General features: G+C 50.0%; 1 protein-coding gene across 8 annotated transcripts in view; it reads left to right on the top strand.

Annotated features, from left to right (window-relative positions):
* Positions 1–15,312, top strand: part of dennd4c (DENN/MADD domain containing 4C) — a 40,134-nt gene extending 24,822 nt beyond the window's left edge. For 3 of the 8 annotated variants that reach the window (XM_081694939.1, XM_081694945.1, XM_027009906.3), the window contains 22 exons: positions 1–39; positions 277–315; positions 1,034–1,161; positions 1,729–1,861; positions 3,834–4,040; positions 4,572–4,700; positions 5,392–5,539; positions 5,845–5,994; positions 6,089–6,223; positions 6,326–6,466; positions 6,618–7,771; positions 8,052–8,244; positions 8,441–8,547; positions 9,021–9,196; positions 9,439–9,633; positions 9,991–10,174; positions 10,420–10,530; positions 10,679–10,816; positions 11,067–11,184; positions 11,346–11,499; positions 12,343–12,407; positions 12,526–15,312. The exon at positions 1–39 is cut by the window's left edge and continues 107 nt beyond it. In XM_081694939.1, the coding sequence (XP_081551065.1) occupies positions 1–39; positions 277–315; positions 1,034–1,161; positions 1,729–1,861; positions 3,834–4,040; positions 4,572–4,700; positions 5,392–5,539; positions 5,845–5,994; positions 6,089–6,223; positions 6,326–6,466; positions 6,618–7,771; positions 8,052–8,244; positions 8,441–8,547; positions 9,021–9,196; positions 9,439–9,633; positions 9,991–10,174; positions 10,420–10,530; positions 10,679–10,816; positions 11,067–11,184; positions 11,346–11,499; positions 12,343–12,407; positions 12,526–12,662 (3,981 nt within the window). In that variant the 3' untranslated portion in view covers positions 12,663–15,312. Of the gene's footprint in view, positions 40–276; positions 316–1,033; positions 1,162–1,728; positions 1,862–3,833; positions 4,041–4,571; positions 4,701–5,391; positions 5,540–5,844; positions 5,995–6,088; positions 6,224–6,325; positions 6,467–6,617; positions 7,772–7,993; positions 8,245–8,440; positions 8,548–9,020; positions 9,197–9,438; positions 9,634–9,990; positions 10,175–10,419; positions 10,531–10,678; positions 10,818–11,066; positions 11,185–11,345; positions 11,500–12,342; positions 12,408–12,525 lie in introns of those variants that run through there. The other 5 variants (XM_081694940.1, XM_081694942.1, XM_081694943.1 and 2 more) reach the window with 5 other exon arrangements.
* The last annotated feature ends 747 nt before the right edge of the window (positions 15,313–16,059 follow it).

Genomic DNA, 16,059 nt, shown 5'->3' with positions numbered 1-16,059 from the left:
GACACTGGCTTGGCCTTTTTTGACTACTGCATCGAAAAGGTGCCAGCACCCACCCACGCCTCCCCACTGCCATGCCGATGCCGCCAGAACTTTCACCTTTTTGCAAAGAATCCACACATCTACTCTCCGTATTGTTTTGAAATGCTTCTACGCCTCTAGTAAAAGAACCTCTGTTCTGTTCCTAAGCTGTAATACATAACTCCGGGCCTGCTGGGAGGAACAGAGGAAGCAGTGTTTCCTATGATTGAGTTTGTTCCTCTCTTGCCTCGTTCACAGCTTTTCCCGTCCGATAAAGGAACAGACAGAGGCACAAAGGTGAGCCTTATTTTCCGTGGAACACTTTTTTTTTTTTTTTTTTTTGGCGTAGCACTGCTCTGTCATTATCATCAGCCGCCCAGGGTGTTGCGCTAAAAGTCGCTGCAGGCGGAGGGGGGGAAACGTGTCCGAGTGAGATTGGCCGCACAAAGTTAGACACGTGCCAGGTGGTGACGGGAGTAGGAATTGCCCACACGGCGCTGACCCCAGGCGGTCCGTTGCCGGGCATATGAAGTTTAATATCAGGACGCCCACTAATGTAGCAGCCTCCAGATCGGCAGCTCAGGAAAGTTAAGCCCGGAGGGCAGACACCACTCATATGCAGTATTGTCGGTTTAACCGAGTTAATAATTGACTCTGCCATCTGCTGTCGGGTGTGCTGGCACATCGGTCATCCGAATGCGCCGAGACATGGCTCCCACTGACCAATGCTCCCATAAGCCACCATGTAAAAAGCATTATGGTATGAAAACAACGCTTCCCGTTTGGCTGTAGGCAGGGCTTCCTCAACTTCAACTGTCAGGACTTCTTCCATATCTCTCTCTCGCGCGCTCTCTCTCTCTCTCTCTCTCTCTCTCTTCTTTTTAAAGAGCATTACATATGTATAAACATGATGGTGAACAGTTGAGTTAGGAACTCAAGTGGCACACACCCAGAGTTGCGGCATCCTTGTAGTGGATGTGCGTCTTGAGATCATGATGGTGACTTCGGTCCGCAGGTGGAAGGAGAGGGCTCAGAGGACGCGCGTCTGCTGGAGCTGGACGACTCTCAGAAGAGCGAGCACACCGTGTTCATCATGCCCCCGGAACCCCCCTCTGATGGCCCGGACCCTCCTCCCAAGTACAGGTGGGTGTCCCTCACCCTCGCTAAAACCTTACAGAAACTTGCAGAAAAGAAGCCGAAGTAAACTGGACACCAGGATCGACCCAGCTCGTTGCCATAGTGCTGTGCTTGCGCTAAACGGCTCATTTCAGGGCAAATAAAATGCACACGGGAGTGAAAACCTGTGTTGGTTGCGTCAATTGGCGTTTGTGTTATGCGGATGCCATCCCGCAGTTTCACTAGACTTTTTAATACCTACCTACTCTAGGCGGCTACTGTTTCTTTCTCACTGCAGTCTAATGGCATCTAAAGGCTTTTTATCCATTAGCAGAAGGCCCACGTCATCTATTTTCATGTCTCCACTGGCACTCGGTGCCCATTGTTCACTAGCTTGCAAACCTTGAGCCTGTGCCAGGTGGCTAAGGCTACGGCTGCCTTCAGGCGCTCTCTCCCTCTCCCTCTCTCTCTCCCTCCCCGACCTTCTCATTCGGACTAATTACCTTAAAACAACAATAAGCGGTAAGCAATATTCCCAGTTTTTGCGTTTTGTTGCGTTGTCGTCATCTCCCGAACTGCTCCTCCTTCCCACAGCTACGGGAGCTTCCCTGGCCTGCGCCTGGACCTGTTCGACCGGCCGCGGGAGCCAAAGTCGGCGCTCAGCACCAGAGCGGCAGGTGCCAGCGCGTCCGGCAGCCCCGCGCTCCTGGCCAAGAGGACAAAACAGGTGCCACTCCGACGCAAGCACATCGCACATTCTGCTGTGCCGTGCCCTGGCCTGCCTCACACCTCAAAATGACGGAAACGGTATTTTTCACTCAGACGGGCACATTCGTTCTCGTCTGTGCAGCAGCTCGGAAGGTTATGCAATTGCTTTCCAGATCGCAGAGTCCTTTGTTCCATAAATCGGTAATCCGTAACTCCCTGGCTATTAATTCTCTAGTGTCATCCCATAACTCTGAACGTCAGCGTCCCTTGTAATGAGGAATGGTAGACGCTCTATCCTCAAGTCAGTTTAGTTTACTGCAAAGCAGTTAAGTATAATACATAATCATTCATGTTCAGTCATGTGCTCCATATACCACACTTGGAGAGTTCCTGGTGAACCCCGTGTTCTCATTAGAGGAGCGGTGCTGTCTGTACACCCCTGCAGAGTTCCTGGCGAACCCTTAGCACTTTTCCACTGGCATTGTGTTGGCGCTGCCAAGATCTCAGATGCAACCCTGTGACACAAACAGCATAAGGGCCCTGGTGCCATCATGCAAAAGTTATTTACCTGCTTTTCTGCCGTTTATAACGAAAAACCACAAGAACCGCAGCAAAAACAGCAGCGCAGAATCATCGGTGGTCCTGAAAAGCAGAAGAAGTTGATTCTGGCCCTCAACAAAAGAACTCCAACTCCTCATTCAGGTCAGGCAACTCTCAGATCCAGATACAGACTCGCTGGGCTCCGAAACCAGCGGACGCTTGGCAAACCTTCTCAAAAGGTTCACTGGGACCAGCACGAGCACCGGCACTTTGTTGATGGAAAGGTAGTGCCTGCGTATTCCTTAGTGGAGCTGGATACCCGCCAGGCTTTCCCCATCATCCAAACCGGTTAAACATGTTCACGGATGGGTAACAGTCAAGCGCTTAGCAGACGCCACAGCAGACACCATTTGCCAGGGAGGAAGCCGTTCCCCTCTCCTGGACAGGTGGCGTTCTTATGCCGCAGCGGAACACCCCCGCTCACTACCTGTCCGACTCTGCCAGTCCCTCTCTCCTGTTCTCCTCCGGCTCTTCCTGTCCTTAAGCTGCCCACACTCTCGCTCGCCATTCGTCCTGTGAGGACAGCACCGCCGAAGAGAGCCGTTTGTTTTTATGCTGTGTTTACTGTGTGCTCAGCAGGCTGTAGCAGGGGCTTCGGTGGCCGAAATTCATTTTTTGAAAATATTTCAGGGAATGTTCCTCTTTAATGCCATAAATGGAGAAAGGGGAATTTATAAACTTTCAAGGGGAAATTCTACTTGTGACACATCTCAGATCAGAGAGAGTTAATATTCTCACTCGGGGGATTTGCATATCTCCATACAGGATTTTTTTTTCTTTTTTCTTTTTCCAATCCCCTAGGTTTAATCTTTTACGTTTTACACCCTTCTCCATATGGGGCCTTTTGCAGCAATTGCAAGTAGTGCCAAGAGTCAACTGTGAGATTAAATCCTGCTGTTAACTCGGAAATATGTTCAAAGTACACAAAGATACTAGTGCCTGTACTATGAGGTTGCAGTTTTCAAAGCAGACGTTTCTCAGGGCTTTTTTGAGCGGCGAATTACATTTTAATCGAAGTCCATATGTGGAAAATATTGCTGATGCAATGACCTGCTAAATGAGCCATCGAAATGCTAAGATGCCACAAATATGACTACTGCAGTGTACAATCTGTACCTGGATTATCATTTGTGCAATTTTGAGTTCTTTATGTAAAAATAAATTTGAGTTCTTATGTAGATGTGGCTGTAACCTTATGGGGGTGGACCTTCTCCAGCAAATGGCATGCTTCGCTGGTCATTTTTCAAACAAATCAGGCTAATTTCTCAGACAGGTGAAGAGAACCTTCTGGAACGTAACCAGAGTTCGAGGTTGTTCCGAGCGTGACCCCGCACACCCTGCGCGTTTTTCCTCGTCTGACGGCAGGCGCGCTCCTGCCTCTCTCCCCGCAGGAAGTCAAGCTGGCGTACAAGCTGGCGAAGCGCTGCTACTCGAACCCGCCGCTGTGGGCCAAGTGCCTGTTCGGCCACTGCTACAGCCTGTGGTTCATCTGCCTGCCGGCGGCACTGCGACTGGCCCCGTCCAAGCCCGGTGCCATGCAGCAGGCACTCGACGTCCTCATCAAGATGAGAAGCTCTGAGGTGGAGGTGCTCGACGAGGTGGGCGCGGGGCGCAGGTGCCCAAGCGGGCGGCCGGGCGGTCACGTCCTCCCACGTGTCCGTCTGCCTGTTTTTGTGTTTTTTAGGCCTAAGGGGTATATATGAGAGTGTGTATGAAGCCACCGTTCAGTTTTCTGTCAAGTTCTTTTAATGTCATTTTTATTTGTTAGTGTAATATGGAGAGGATTAGAGGTTTTTCACAGATATACATATCTGTGAAAGAGTCAGTAAAATGTGTGTGTGTGTGTGTGTGTGTGTGTGTGTGTGTTCGCTTGCATTTGTGTGTGTGCACGTGCGCGCGTGCATGCACGTGTGTGTGTGTATGCATGTGTGTGTGTATGCATGTGTGTGTGTATGCATGTGTGTGTGTATGCATGTGTGTGTGTGCGTGCGCGTGTGTGTGCGTGCGCGTGTGTGTGCGTGCGCGTGTGTGCGTGCGCGTGTGTGTGTATGCGCGTGTGTGTGTATGCGCGTGTGTGTGTGTGTGTGTGTGTGTGTGTGCGTGCGTGCGCACATCTGCGTGCATGGCAGGTGTGTTACCGCGTGGTGATGCAGCTGTGCGGTCTCTGGGGGATGCCCGTCATGGCCGTGCTCGTCCTAATGGAGATGAAGAAAGCTGGAGTCGAGGCCAACGCCATCACTTACGGATACTACAACAAGGTAGCATGCTGCGTCCGTCACAGTCCTGCATGAAAATACTCCATACTGTGACCAGAACTAAATTATTAACCAGGCCAATAAGAAACATTTTCAGGTTATGTAATTTGTACAGAGCCTGTAATACGATGTGCTACTTTTTGGTTTAGTCTCGGTACAGCTCATCTTGGATTGGATTCAGGGTGACTTGTAGTGTGAGTACACTGTGTGTAAATGAGCAGCACTCCTAAGTGTCCCTAAAACTCCAGAGACACTAAAATCCCTGGAGGACAGATGAATTTTGCCATTTCATACACAGACTGTCAGTCAAAGCTTGTACTCCCTAGTACTGCAGCGCCTGGCAATACAGGCTCATTCGGTGCAGGATAAACCAGTGAACGACTGGCTGAAATCATGATATAGAATATTACTAATTACTAGAATTAAAACATAATTTCAAAGCAAAGTTAATTAAATGTCGGCATTTATGCCACGCCACGTCAAGCATGGAAAAGCTTCCTCATCAGTGTGTGAGGGTGTCGGCTTCGACAATCGGCTACACGCTCCGGCAGATCACCGTCCTGCGGAGTGTACAGTTGTCTGGACATTTCTCTGTTGCTAAAGGGGAATGTTAAAAATCTTCCTGTGTTGCCATTGGGAAAGGCAGGTTGTTATGGTTACACTGACCTCTGTGTTTGTGTGTGCGTTGCCGCAGGCTGTCCTGGAGAGCACTTGGCCTAGCCAGAATCGCAGTGGCCAGGTCATGTGGACCAAAGTCCGGAATGTGGTGCGAGGGGTGGCCCAGTTCAAACGGGCCCTGCGGGGGTCGGCCCACTCTAAAAGACCTCCCCCCATTACAGCAGGTGAGGGGCCGCGCCATGAACTGGTCAGGGAGGTGCTCAGACTCCCTTCGTTGCAGTTCATTTCACTCAGCAAAGTTGGCATTTGCGTTTGCAACAGTGTTGGCCAGACATCGAGCGCTGTATCGTACAGTTACTCTTTATTCTTGTCCTTTTAACATGCGACTTATTAAAGTAGTGTAATTGGAAACATTACAGTGTGGTTTCTTTTGACCTTATAAAATAAATATTTTGAGCCATTTTTCTTTTCTTTTTTTTTTGAAGTTCCTCTTATTCCTGAGGTAAGGAGGTGTGTTTTGCTTGCACAGTAGTGTCGCTGGACGCAATAGCTGACGGAGAGGGCGACCGGCTGAGCCACTGCAGTGCCGACAGCTCTGGCGAAACCAACGGGGACGAGCATACTCTCTTCTCCCGGCACCTCATCGTAGGCGTCGCTCACGGGAGTCAGAGCAGCACAGGTCCGCCCCGGTCGCACCCCCACCATAACTCCTGGCCGCGCGTTCGGCCTTTGCTCAGGGTCCGCCGCCGGCCTTTTGTGTCTGCTTTTTAAAGGTGCCCAGTCCGACCAGGGTTACGGCTCGAAGGACGAGCTCCACCAGGACTCCGCAGACGCGCCGAAGGCCGCAGCCTTTACCGTCTCCCCCGGTGATGACGATGCCAAGAGAAAAGCGGATAAGAGCCTGAACGGTGAGGCACCCACTAACCCGAGTTTACGTATAGAAGAACGTTCCTTTAACTACCCGAGACTGCGTGGCTCACGCGACCGTCCCGGTGGCTACTCCTCTGCAGGGGACGACACGGCAGGCTCGGTGGATAGCGCGGTGGCTATGTCGGAGCCCCCCAGCCCCGCTGAGCCCAGCCCTCCTCCAGCTAGCATCGTCAAACTGCTCGGCGCCAGCCTCGATGCTCCCCCAGGGAGAGGAGATTCAGGTGGGTCCCTCCAGTCCGTCAGCCAGGTTAATCGGTAACCGGGTTGTAGGCGAACGCGTCTTGTTCAGACGGATAGTGTCACACGGCAGTTTGAAAAGGCTCGAGCGTGACATACAGCGAAATAACGCGCGTCTCCCCGGGACCCTTTCAGGCAGCAGCCCGGCAGGCGGCAGCAAGCTGTTCAAGCCTCGCAGCCGGAGCGAGGGCGTGGCCCTTCCGGAGCCCGACGGCGGCTCCGCCCCCTCGGCCCCGCCTGCCGGCCAGCAGCAGCAGCAGCAGCAGCAGCAACAGCAGCAGCGGTCCAAGGCGTTCGCCGAGCGCAGCTGCAGCTTCAGCACAGAGAGCCGCGCGGGCATGCTACTGAAGAACAGCAGCCTAGAGCTCAGTGCCGACAACATGGGCGCCGACGCCAAGATCCTGGCCGCCGCCTTCTCCGGCACCAAGACTCCGCCCCCCACCGCGGCCCCAGGACCAGCCTTCAAAGAGCTGGAGGCGGGGCCCAGCGTGACGTGGCCCCTCGAGGCCGGGATTAAAGAGGCAGAGGCAGAGAAAGGTGGGATCGGAGTGGGGAAGAAAACGGAGGAGAAGGGCACGGTGACGGAGACGCCTCAGGGCAGCGAGGGAACGGGAAGAAGCGCCAGCAGCTCCTCGTCCTCCTCCTCCAAGGTGGTGGAGAGGGAGGACGTAGAAATCGGCGCCGATCCGCTCTCCCAGCTGGCCTCAGAGAGCGAGGAGCTGGCCTCCATTCAGAGCCAGGAGTCGGCCCGCCTGGTCCCGACGGTGGTCTCCCGCAACCTGGCAGACGAGATCGAGATGTACATGAACCTGCAGGGCCCACTGGGCACCAAGGCCTCCAGCATGGAGCTGCACCAGGGGGCTCCACGCGAGCCGGAGCCGGAGCCGGAGCCGGAGCCGGAGTCGGGCAAGCATGCCCGTACGGACTCGCCGGCCGCCAACCAGGCCCTGGAGCGGAGGTCCAGTCTGCCCGCGGGCCCTGTGAAAATGCCCGACCCGCTGGAGAACCCCAAACGCTGCCCCGCCGTCACGCGCTCCAAGACCTTCGCCAGCAAGTCCTCGAAAGCCCCTGGCTCGGCGGGCCAAAGGTCGACCTCGCTGACCGCGCTGGTGAAGTCCTCCCAGAGTGGTTCGCTGGGGTCCGTCATCAACTCCATCTCGGGCATCAAAATGGACACCCTGCTGTCGGGGCCTAAAGTGGACATGCTAAAGATGGGTATGAAGCAAGCAGCTACCGTGGCCAGCAAGGTGTGGGGGGCTGTGTCGTCCGCCTACTACTCAGACGACGAGGTGAGCAAATTAATGAGGGAAACGGAAGAGAGTCATTACACTCGAGGACCCATGAAATCAATACATTCCAGCCTTGGTCTACCAGAGAAAGGCCACTTGAATGTCATTACATTGATCTTACCGAGTCCTTGTGTTGAAGGAAAGGTGGGGGGGGGGGGTTGAACCTCTCGGGAACATAATCGTAAAATTTATTTATGGACCACCTCATACATTTTTTAATAGCAGCGAATGTTTCTTGGAGTGAGGCCTCTCCTTAACGCTGGCGCTTGGCCGGTTCCAGGAGGAGCAGACCCAGCCCAGGGAGGCCTTCCCCGCCCGGCTGGAGGAGCAGCTCCTCGATGGGAATGGCGGGCCGGAGAACGCCTTACCCAGGGGCCTCATGCCCAGCCTGGGCTCCAACGGCCTCGCGCGGAGCACCACCAGTCTGGGCAGCAGCGGGAGCAGCGACACTGGCCGGCTGCAGCCCAGCGCGTGTGAGTCTCACACTCTCTCTTTCGCGCACACACACACACACACACACACACACACACACACACACACACACACACACACACACAGGTTGTTTTAAAGCCATCTCATCTCTGAGCGCTTCCTCCTTCATTGCTGCGGTGTACTGCATGGCGCGTGTGTTTCTGCTGTGTGTAACAGCCTGCTGTCTCTTTGGTGTAGCCATGACCCCTGGCAGGTCCATGAAGGGAGCCGACTCGGAGAGGTCTGTGCAGAGCTCGTCTCACCACGCCAGCTCCTCCAGCATCTACCAGAACTGCGCTTTAGAGGTGAGAACAGCGCCCTCTGCCGACTAGACCTGGAACTCACCGTCACAGCATTTGGCACTCATCCCCAGTGCACCTTGGTCTTACTAGCACTTTGCTCTACCCACTCTACCAGCTGAGCTCCAGGGGTGTTCAGTGTAACACACCAGATGTCTGAAGTGTATCTAAAGCTCATGAAAGTGTTTATTTTAAGAGCATTGTGGGTTCGAAGTGTGGGCTGGACTCCTCAGGAGGAAGTGATGAAGTAGTGTGAAATCGGTTACTGCACCTTTAATTATTGATTGGTGTGATAAGGCAGTTAGTCCAAAGCATCAGCAGGAAGCTTTTCCTGGTGAAGTATTTTTGTATGCATTTCTCCCTTAGACATCATCTGTGGTGTCAGTCCAAGATATCATTTGTCATATAGCGTGTGTGTGTGTGTGTGTGTGTGTGTGTGTGTGGCTGCCTGCCTGCGTGTGTGGGTGTTTGCCCCTTAGGTGTTGATGTCCAGCTGTTCTCAGTGTCGCTTCTGTGATGCTCTGGTGTATGATGAGGAGATCATGGCGGGCTGGACGGCATACGACTCCAACCTGAACACCACCTGTCCGTTCTGCCAGGCCTCCTTCCTACCCTTGCTGCACGTGGAGTTCCACGACCTCCGCACCACCCCTGGGTAAGCTCCCAAACGTCTGACACAGAGGCCAGGTGAGAGAGTGAAGCCAAATGACAAGTTGGAAAACACAGCGGCTTGCCAGTGCAGACTTGGGCTTTAGTGGTTGTTTCACCCTCCCGAGTGCCTTTCTCCTATTATGTATGTGCCAAGTTCAGGGGAATTTCAGAAATGAAAACAGAATGTCCCTTCATTCACCGCTGCGCTGTTTCACCTACTCCCATCCTGCATGTCTATGGGAACAGGTTCTACCTGAAGACTAGCACTTCAGGAGACAGCATCCACAGGGCTAGCCCACGGCCCACGGCCTCCCACGGCTCCTCAGAGGTGACGGCGGGCGGTCCCAGCGAGCCCCCAGACCTCATCAGCTTCGCAGAATGCCCCACAAGCAAGGAAGAGCCCGACGACCCGCTGACCTCCCAGGCCGGGACACAGAAATCGTATGCCACTTTCATATTAATGTAATAACATACGGAGCATAATAACATATATTTATGTAATAACATACGGAGCCGTGCGCCATAATATACGTGTTATGTGTAAGTTCTTTTACGTGATCTGACCCAAATACAATGCCTGGGTTATGCATGTCATAGCACTGGCAGTCATTACCCGAAAACCAAAGACAGCGTTAAATTTAAGCTGAACTCTGGGTCACACCGATATGCCGTTAATTTGCATAAGGGGGAGGGAAAAGGGCAGGATGTCCAGGCTTGTTCTTGGTAACAGTTGTCTCTTCGGAGGTTGTCCACTGCACCGGGAATGCCCATGCTACCGAGCCACCTATGCCTCCCCAGGTCAGGGCCGGAGATGGCGCTTTCAGACCCCCTGAGCCTGCTGGCGGTGCAGGGTGAGAAACGCGGTACATCTCTGACCCGTAGCAACAGTGTAGGAGGGCACCTGCACAGCCTGGACTCAGCGCAGTGGCCCAGTCACGGCGTGTCCACCTCCAGCCTGCCAAACAGCCTGCAGGAGGTGGTGGTGAGTGCTAATCCCCCCCCACCCCCACCCTCCGCCCGTCCGCACCCAACTAGTGACGTTTAAGCCTTTTCCAAATACTGAAAAACACAGATTGACCATAATAAATGATGGGACTGCTCGAAGTACATCATATTTTTGGACAGGATGTGATGTCATGTGATGTTTGCAGATTCCCAAGAGCGGTGCTCCACTATTTCCACACATCGTTTGGGGCGAACTGACCTTTTTTCCTCCCCGTGCCGCAGGACACGCTGGGCCAGAAGCGCCCCGACCCGCCGCCCGTCTCGGTGCCTTACCTCAGCCCGCTGGTGTTGCGCAAAGAACTGGAGTCCTTACTGGAGAACGAGGGCGATCAGGTGCTCCTTTTTCAACCAAAATGGCTTTAAAACTGCTCATGGTTTTTGAAACATTATTTAGGGTCCTTTCCCCCTGATTTTGAGTAGCGTACGAGAACAATCATTTAAATTGGTCTTAATTGTCTCATTCCTGCGCTGTGTTCTCCAGGTGATCTACACCCACAAATTCCTCAGCCAGCACCCCATCATCTTCTGGAACCTGGTGTGGTATTTCCAGCGACTGGACCTGCCCAGCAGTCTGCCAGGACTCATACTTACCTCTGAACACTGCAACAACGGCGTGCAGGTCATGCACGGTTCCGCTCTCGCACACCTCCACCCACTCTTCTCTGTCTGCGCGTCCTTTTTTGTTTTTGGGGTTTTTTTGCACATCATATATCCTTATCCCATTATATATTTTTCTAGCCGCGTCACTAAAGCGTTGTGATAACTATGCGCTGTCACCTGGTTGCTAAAACAATGATGCCACAACGAGTTGGAGGATGTTGTCCTGACATGCCCCCCCCCCCCCCCCCCCCCCGCATGTGCCGCTGTAGCTGGCGCAGACGTCCCTGCCCCAGGACAGCAAGCAGGTGTATGTTCAGCTGCTGTGGGACAACGTCAACCTGCACCAGGACCCCGCCGAGCCCCTCTACCAGCTCTGGAGGACCTTCTGTGAGTTACCGTGTGGCTGATGGCAGCGCTGCACAGAGAGCAGTGGCACTTAAGCCAATCGGTGTACCCTAGCTAGAGAAGCAGGAGTCCTCAGGTTAAATCACAGCAGATGGCGATACCCGGTACTCTCCTGAATGAATGTTTTCCACCCCAACCCGCAGTGCGTAAGAAGGGCTCATTGGCCCCCACTGACCACCAGGAGGTGCGGGGACTACTCAACAGCATCGTCAGAAGCATCCAGACCAACGACGTCTACGGCCCCATCAATCTGCTCCTTAGGGACATCAAGAAACACCCACAGGTCAAACGACAAAGGTCAGAATATTAGACTTGTCACATCAGCTACTTGTGGGTGTGTGTGTGTGTGTGTGTGTACGTGTGCGCGCCATACTACTACTGAGTCTGAGCCTCCGTTTGCTGTCAGAGCAGCCCGAGGTTTTCATGAAATGTACTTTCTAAGGTTCTGGAAACGTTCTTGTGATGCTTGCGAGGTTTTGGTCCAAGTCGGCATGATTGCCAGATGTTATTGCTGCAGATTCACTTTCATGCTGTGACTCTCCCTTTCTACAGCACCCCAGAGGTGCTCTAGATCCAGTGACGGGAGAGGCCGCTGAGTTGCCACTCCTGTGCTAATACTAAACTGATATTCAGCTGGTAGGAATCACGATTCATCAGACCTGGCAAGGTTTCCCCTGCCTTTGACTGTCCAGATGCCTGAGCCTGTGACCACTGCAGCCTTAGGTTTCTGTTCTTGACAGGGCTGGAAGTCGATGTGTGGTCTTCTGCCGTTATAGCCCATCCATCTCAAGATGCAATGTGCTGTACGTGCTGTCATGCTGATTATTTGAGTTACCACAGTCTTTCTGTCGGTTCGAACCAGTCTGGCCGCTCTATTCAGACCTCTTTCATCATCACAGCACCCCCCCCCCCCAGAACTGGATTTGTTTGATTGTTCTTTTAACCCATTCTGTGAACACAGAGGCTGTTGTGTATCAAAGTCTTCGATCAGCAATTTCGGACCTATGTCAGAACTGGGGAGTGTGTATATATTATATATAGACTTGCACATGGCTTGTAATAGGCTCTTATGCATGTAAATTGTCTATAAATTAACCTAAAGGCCTTATTTGTATCTCTTCTTTTTCTCCGTCCCTGTAGGAGTATATACAGGGAGATCTTGTTCCTTTCACTAGTGGCCTTGGGGAGGGAGAACATTGATATTGGTGAGGAAACGTTGACATGAACCTGCTCATTCTCCCGTGTGGTTCCCTTTGCACTCAGCACAGTGAAGCCGTAGGCCCTTCTGGCTCTCACGCACCGCCTTTCTCTTTCTACTCACAGAAGCTTTCGATCGGGAGTACCGTGTAGCCTTCGACGAGCTCGGCCCCGAGCAGCTCAGAGCACTCTCGCCCATTGACGGCCCCCCCTCCAACAGCGTGCAGTGGTGCCTCAAATGCTTCGGAGCTCCATTCATCTGACCCGCCCAGCACCAGCAGCTGCACGGGGGCGCCACGCGTCTCCTCAGCAGACCCCGGCTCAGGCGCTGGGTGCGGGGGGGGGCTAAGTCCCCTTGTTCACAACTGTCACCCAAAGATGGTAACCTGTCATCATCCTCCAAAACATACTTTGGTTTTGTTCCATGCCTGCTTTTTTTTTTTTTTTTTTTTTTTTTGGCAGCGTTTTAGCAACGCCAGATATGTAGCAGGTAGTTGTTTTATTAGCGCGAGTTATTGAATGTCTTCAAATCATGGAAACATCATCAGGTATGTGCATGGACCCTGTAGAAGGGAAGTAAAGAACTGAAGAGGTGGGAACTCTCTCGGCCCCCTCAACACTGCCTTGCGTTCCATCTTCCCTTCAAGCCTACCTGTGGAAAGAGTCCAGAAGAAATGGAGCCGTGTTCTCTTGAGATGTCCATTTCAAGGGTCTTATACAATGTGCACTTTCAAAAAAAAATGAATTGCTTTATCTTTCTCCATTGTTGGTTGTACATATTTTTCTATGATGGGATATTTGAACTGATATTTGCCTTTTTCAAAGTGAGGGATCTTGTCCTAGATTTCTATGGAGTCAGTCTTAAATGCCAAGCCTATATTATCGATGTGGGTCTTGAGTGTCACAGTGCAAGGCCATGTTTGTGTGTGGTTTTTGTGTGTGTGTGTGTGTGTGTGTGTGTGTGTGTGTGTGTGTGTGTGTGTGTGTGTGAGAGAGAGAGAGAGCGCGAGAGCGAGCGATTGTGTATGCATGTTTTCATACATACCCAAGTGTATGCATGTGTGTAAACTGGCATCATACCTTGGGATACTGTGGCAACAGACAATCAAATTATTCCAGTAAGCTAGAGAAAATCTAATGTCTCAGACAAGGTAGCTGGTGGTAAGTTCAGGTTCTGTAACAGACAGTAAAGTAAGTTTTACTGGAAATTACATGTTTTTCTTACACCTTTGGACCTTAAATTTAAATATATTGTGGGGAAAATAAGTTTCATTGAAAGTTGGAAGTTTTACTACTGAAATGGAAAAAAACATTATTCACTCATACAGACATACTTGTCTTTAATAAAGTCATGATTATTTAGAAAAAATGTTCACAATCCCTATGTACATTAACCTTTTTTCCATTGGAAATTAAAATGTCCACTCTAGAATGTACAGCATGCTCCCTGTTCCTCTCGGTGTTCTTAATGGTGTTTTAAACCTTTTATGGTATTTGTGCATACAAATGCATATTAATTTTCATTGGAAGCTCGAGTCTTAAGTTAATTTTGCTGTCACTCTGAATTAATGACTTCTCAAGACTGACTGCATTGCTAGTCCTCTGTAGAAAGATGATTTGAAAGAATTTCAGTAGTGCTTGTGCCTTGTTACTTAGCCAAGGTAGGTTTTACTACTAATAAATTAATATGATAGAGTGAAATCAGTCTGCCTTAAGTTATCAGATTTTATCACTTATCGCTTAGTTTTTTTGACAGCTGATGTAAATATAGCATTGTCCCATGGTTTTGTCCTCGTAAAATAACAAATTTGTTTGAGGCAAATATGAAACAATTCCATATGTATTAAGGGGGTTTTCAACTTGATAACCACTGTTTCCAACAACCTCTATAAATCTAGATTTACCTTACACCCAGGAGATACGTACAGATCATGTCAGTCTATTTTCCCCCTCAGTAGCTCTGCCAGGAGAATCTGTTGCAAATGTGTTTAGGTTGTGGCCGGTTGGTTTGTCTGTGTTGCGTAGTACTCAATTGATGGTATGAAAGACAAAGCTCAACCTGATATCTTGGTCTTTGCAAGACCGTAGAATTACATTTTTATTGGGCAAACAAAAACAGCGCGTGTGTACTGAGTGTACTCTTGAAAGGCCAGAGGTCAAGCTGTAGGTGGATGGTTTCATGTTGTTTACACATTTGGAATATAACATTGTAATGAGATTTACTGCAGAATAAATCCCAGTGTTGGGACAGAATATAAATTATGGACGTCCATTGAGAACTCTGTTTAGGAAGTGCTGACTCCTGACCCAACACTCGAATCTTTCATATCCTGACCAATCTGAGATGGAGCTGAGAAAATAACTTGTAGTGCTATGACTAAAGGCTGAAAGAAGGGTTGTTTTCTACCCTTTCTAAACATTCCAACCTCATAAAACCGCTTGCATTGTGTTCACTGCAATATATTGTAATGGATATAATTTACTAACGACTGGAGTACCAAGCAACCTATTTATATAACAGACTTTTATTTTAAAGCATTATCCTTTACACTGCTGGCATAGAATTGCTTCGTTTACTGTAGCTAATGTTTTAACTCCAAGCAGTTCCTTCTTGTTTTACAGTGTATCTGGTTGTACTCACAGGTTGCAAAACTGATACTGTCCTGTTAAAATGATTAAATCCTGATATAGTCAGGACATTGAAAGCATTGAACAAGGATCAGTTCTGCATCCAGCAGAAGTCCAGGATAGAGGTTAAAACCATATTGCACAAGGACCTCTGGGAATAGTGTTTAACTCTCGGGTTCAATAAGCCTGTTCTTTCCAGATGGTGGGTCATCTGCCATCGTGTGGAGTGGGTGTAAATTTGTACAGCCTTCACTTGCCCTGCAATAAAACATGCTTTGTCCTGATTCAAAGATGCCTAATCTCTTAATTATGCGTGAATTTGATTCTTCTTTGGGAGTAGACTAGACATGATCTTGTATTGTAACTAGTTATTGTAGTACAGCTTATGTACTTGTTTCCTATGCTAAGTAATACGGCTACATTTATTTATGATTAAGGTAGATCCTTTGTTACTATATTCTGAGTGGTTTTTTTCCCACCTGTTGTCTCACCTTTTACTAAAACAATTTTTATTACAAATGGTTTGATGCATAAAAAGCATTTTACAGTAGTAGTTAATATGCAAATATATTACATGGATGTCATCTAAATGCCAAAGCAAATGACATCCATGTCAGAAACTTTCAAGATGACTCCAAACGACACAGAATATTTAAGAACCATTTTATTTATCAAATAAGCTTAGCACGTCAGGTTTAAGGTGAGGATTATTTCAGGTTAGCTATTTTCATTTCTAAAACCTTAGACAAGGGTGTATGATTTCATTCTTCTGAGCAACATTTAACACCCAATGGGATGCCAGCAACGTGAGTAATGCGAGCAGTGGAGAACAGTGGCTATGTGCAGCTGCCTAATGATGTGTTCATTTGGTATGTCTTGCATTGTTCTCACACGAAGCACCTGCATTCATGTATCTGAGGCATGTATTCAGAGAAAAGTATGAAATGTGTCTTTTAATTACAGCATTTTTTAAAGCAGCAGCCTATTCATACAATTATTTTTCATACGATAAAAGTCCACTTAATGAAGTGA

The sequence above is a fragment of the Electrophorus electricus genome, chromosome 13 (assembly GCF_041902795.1).
Source record: "Electrophorus electricus isolate QZ-2024a chromosome 13, ASM4190279v1, whole genome shotgun sequence".
In the NCBI taxonomy this organism is placed as follows: domain Eukaryota; kingdom Metazoa; phylum Chordata; class Actinopteri; order Gymnotiformes; family Gymnotidae; genus Electrophorus; species Electrophorus electricus.
Note: the sequence above shows the minus strand (reverse complement) of the source record. Positions and strands in the feature narration are given on the sequence as shown.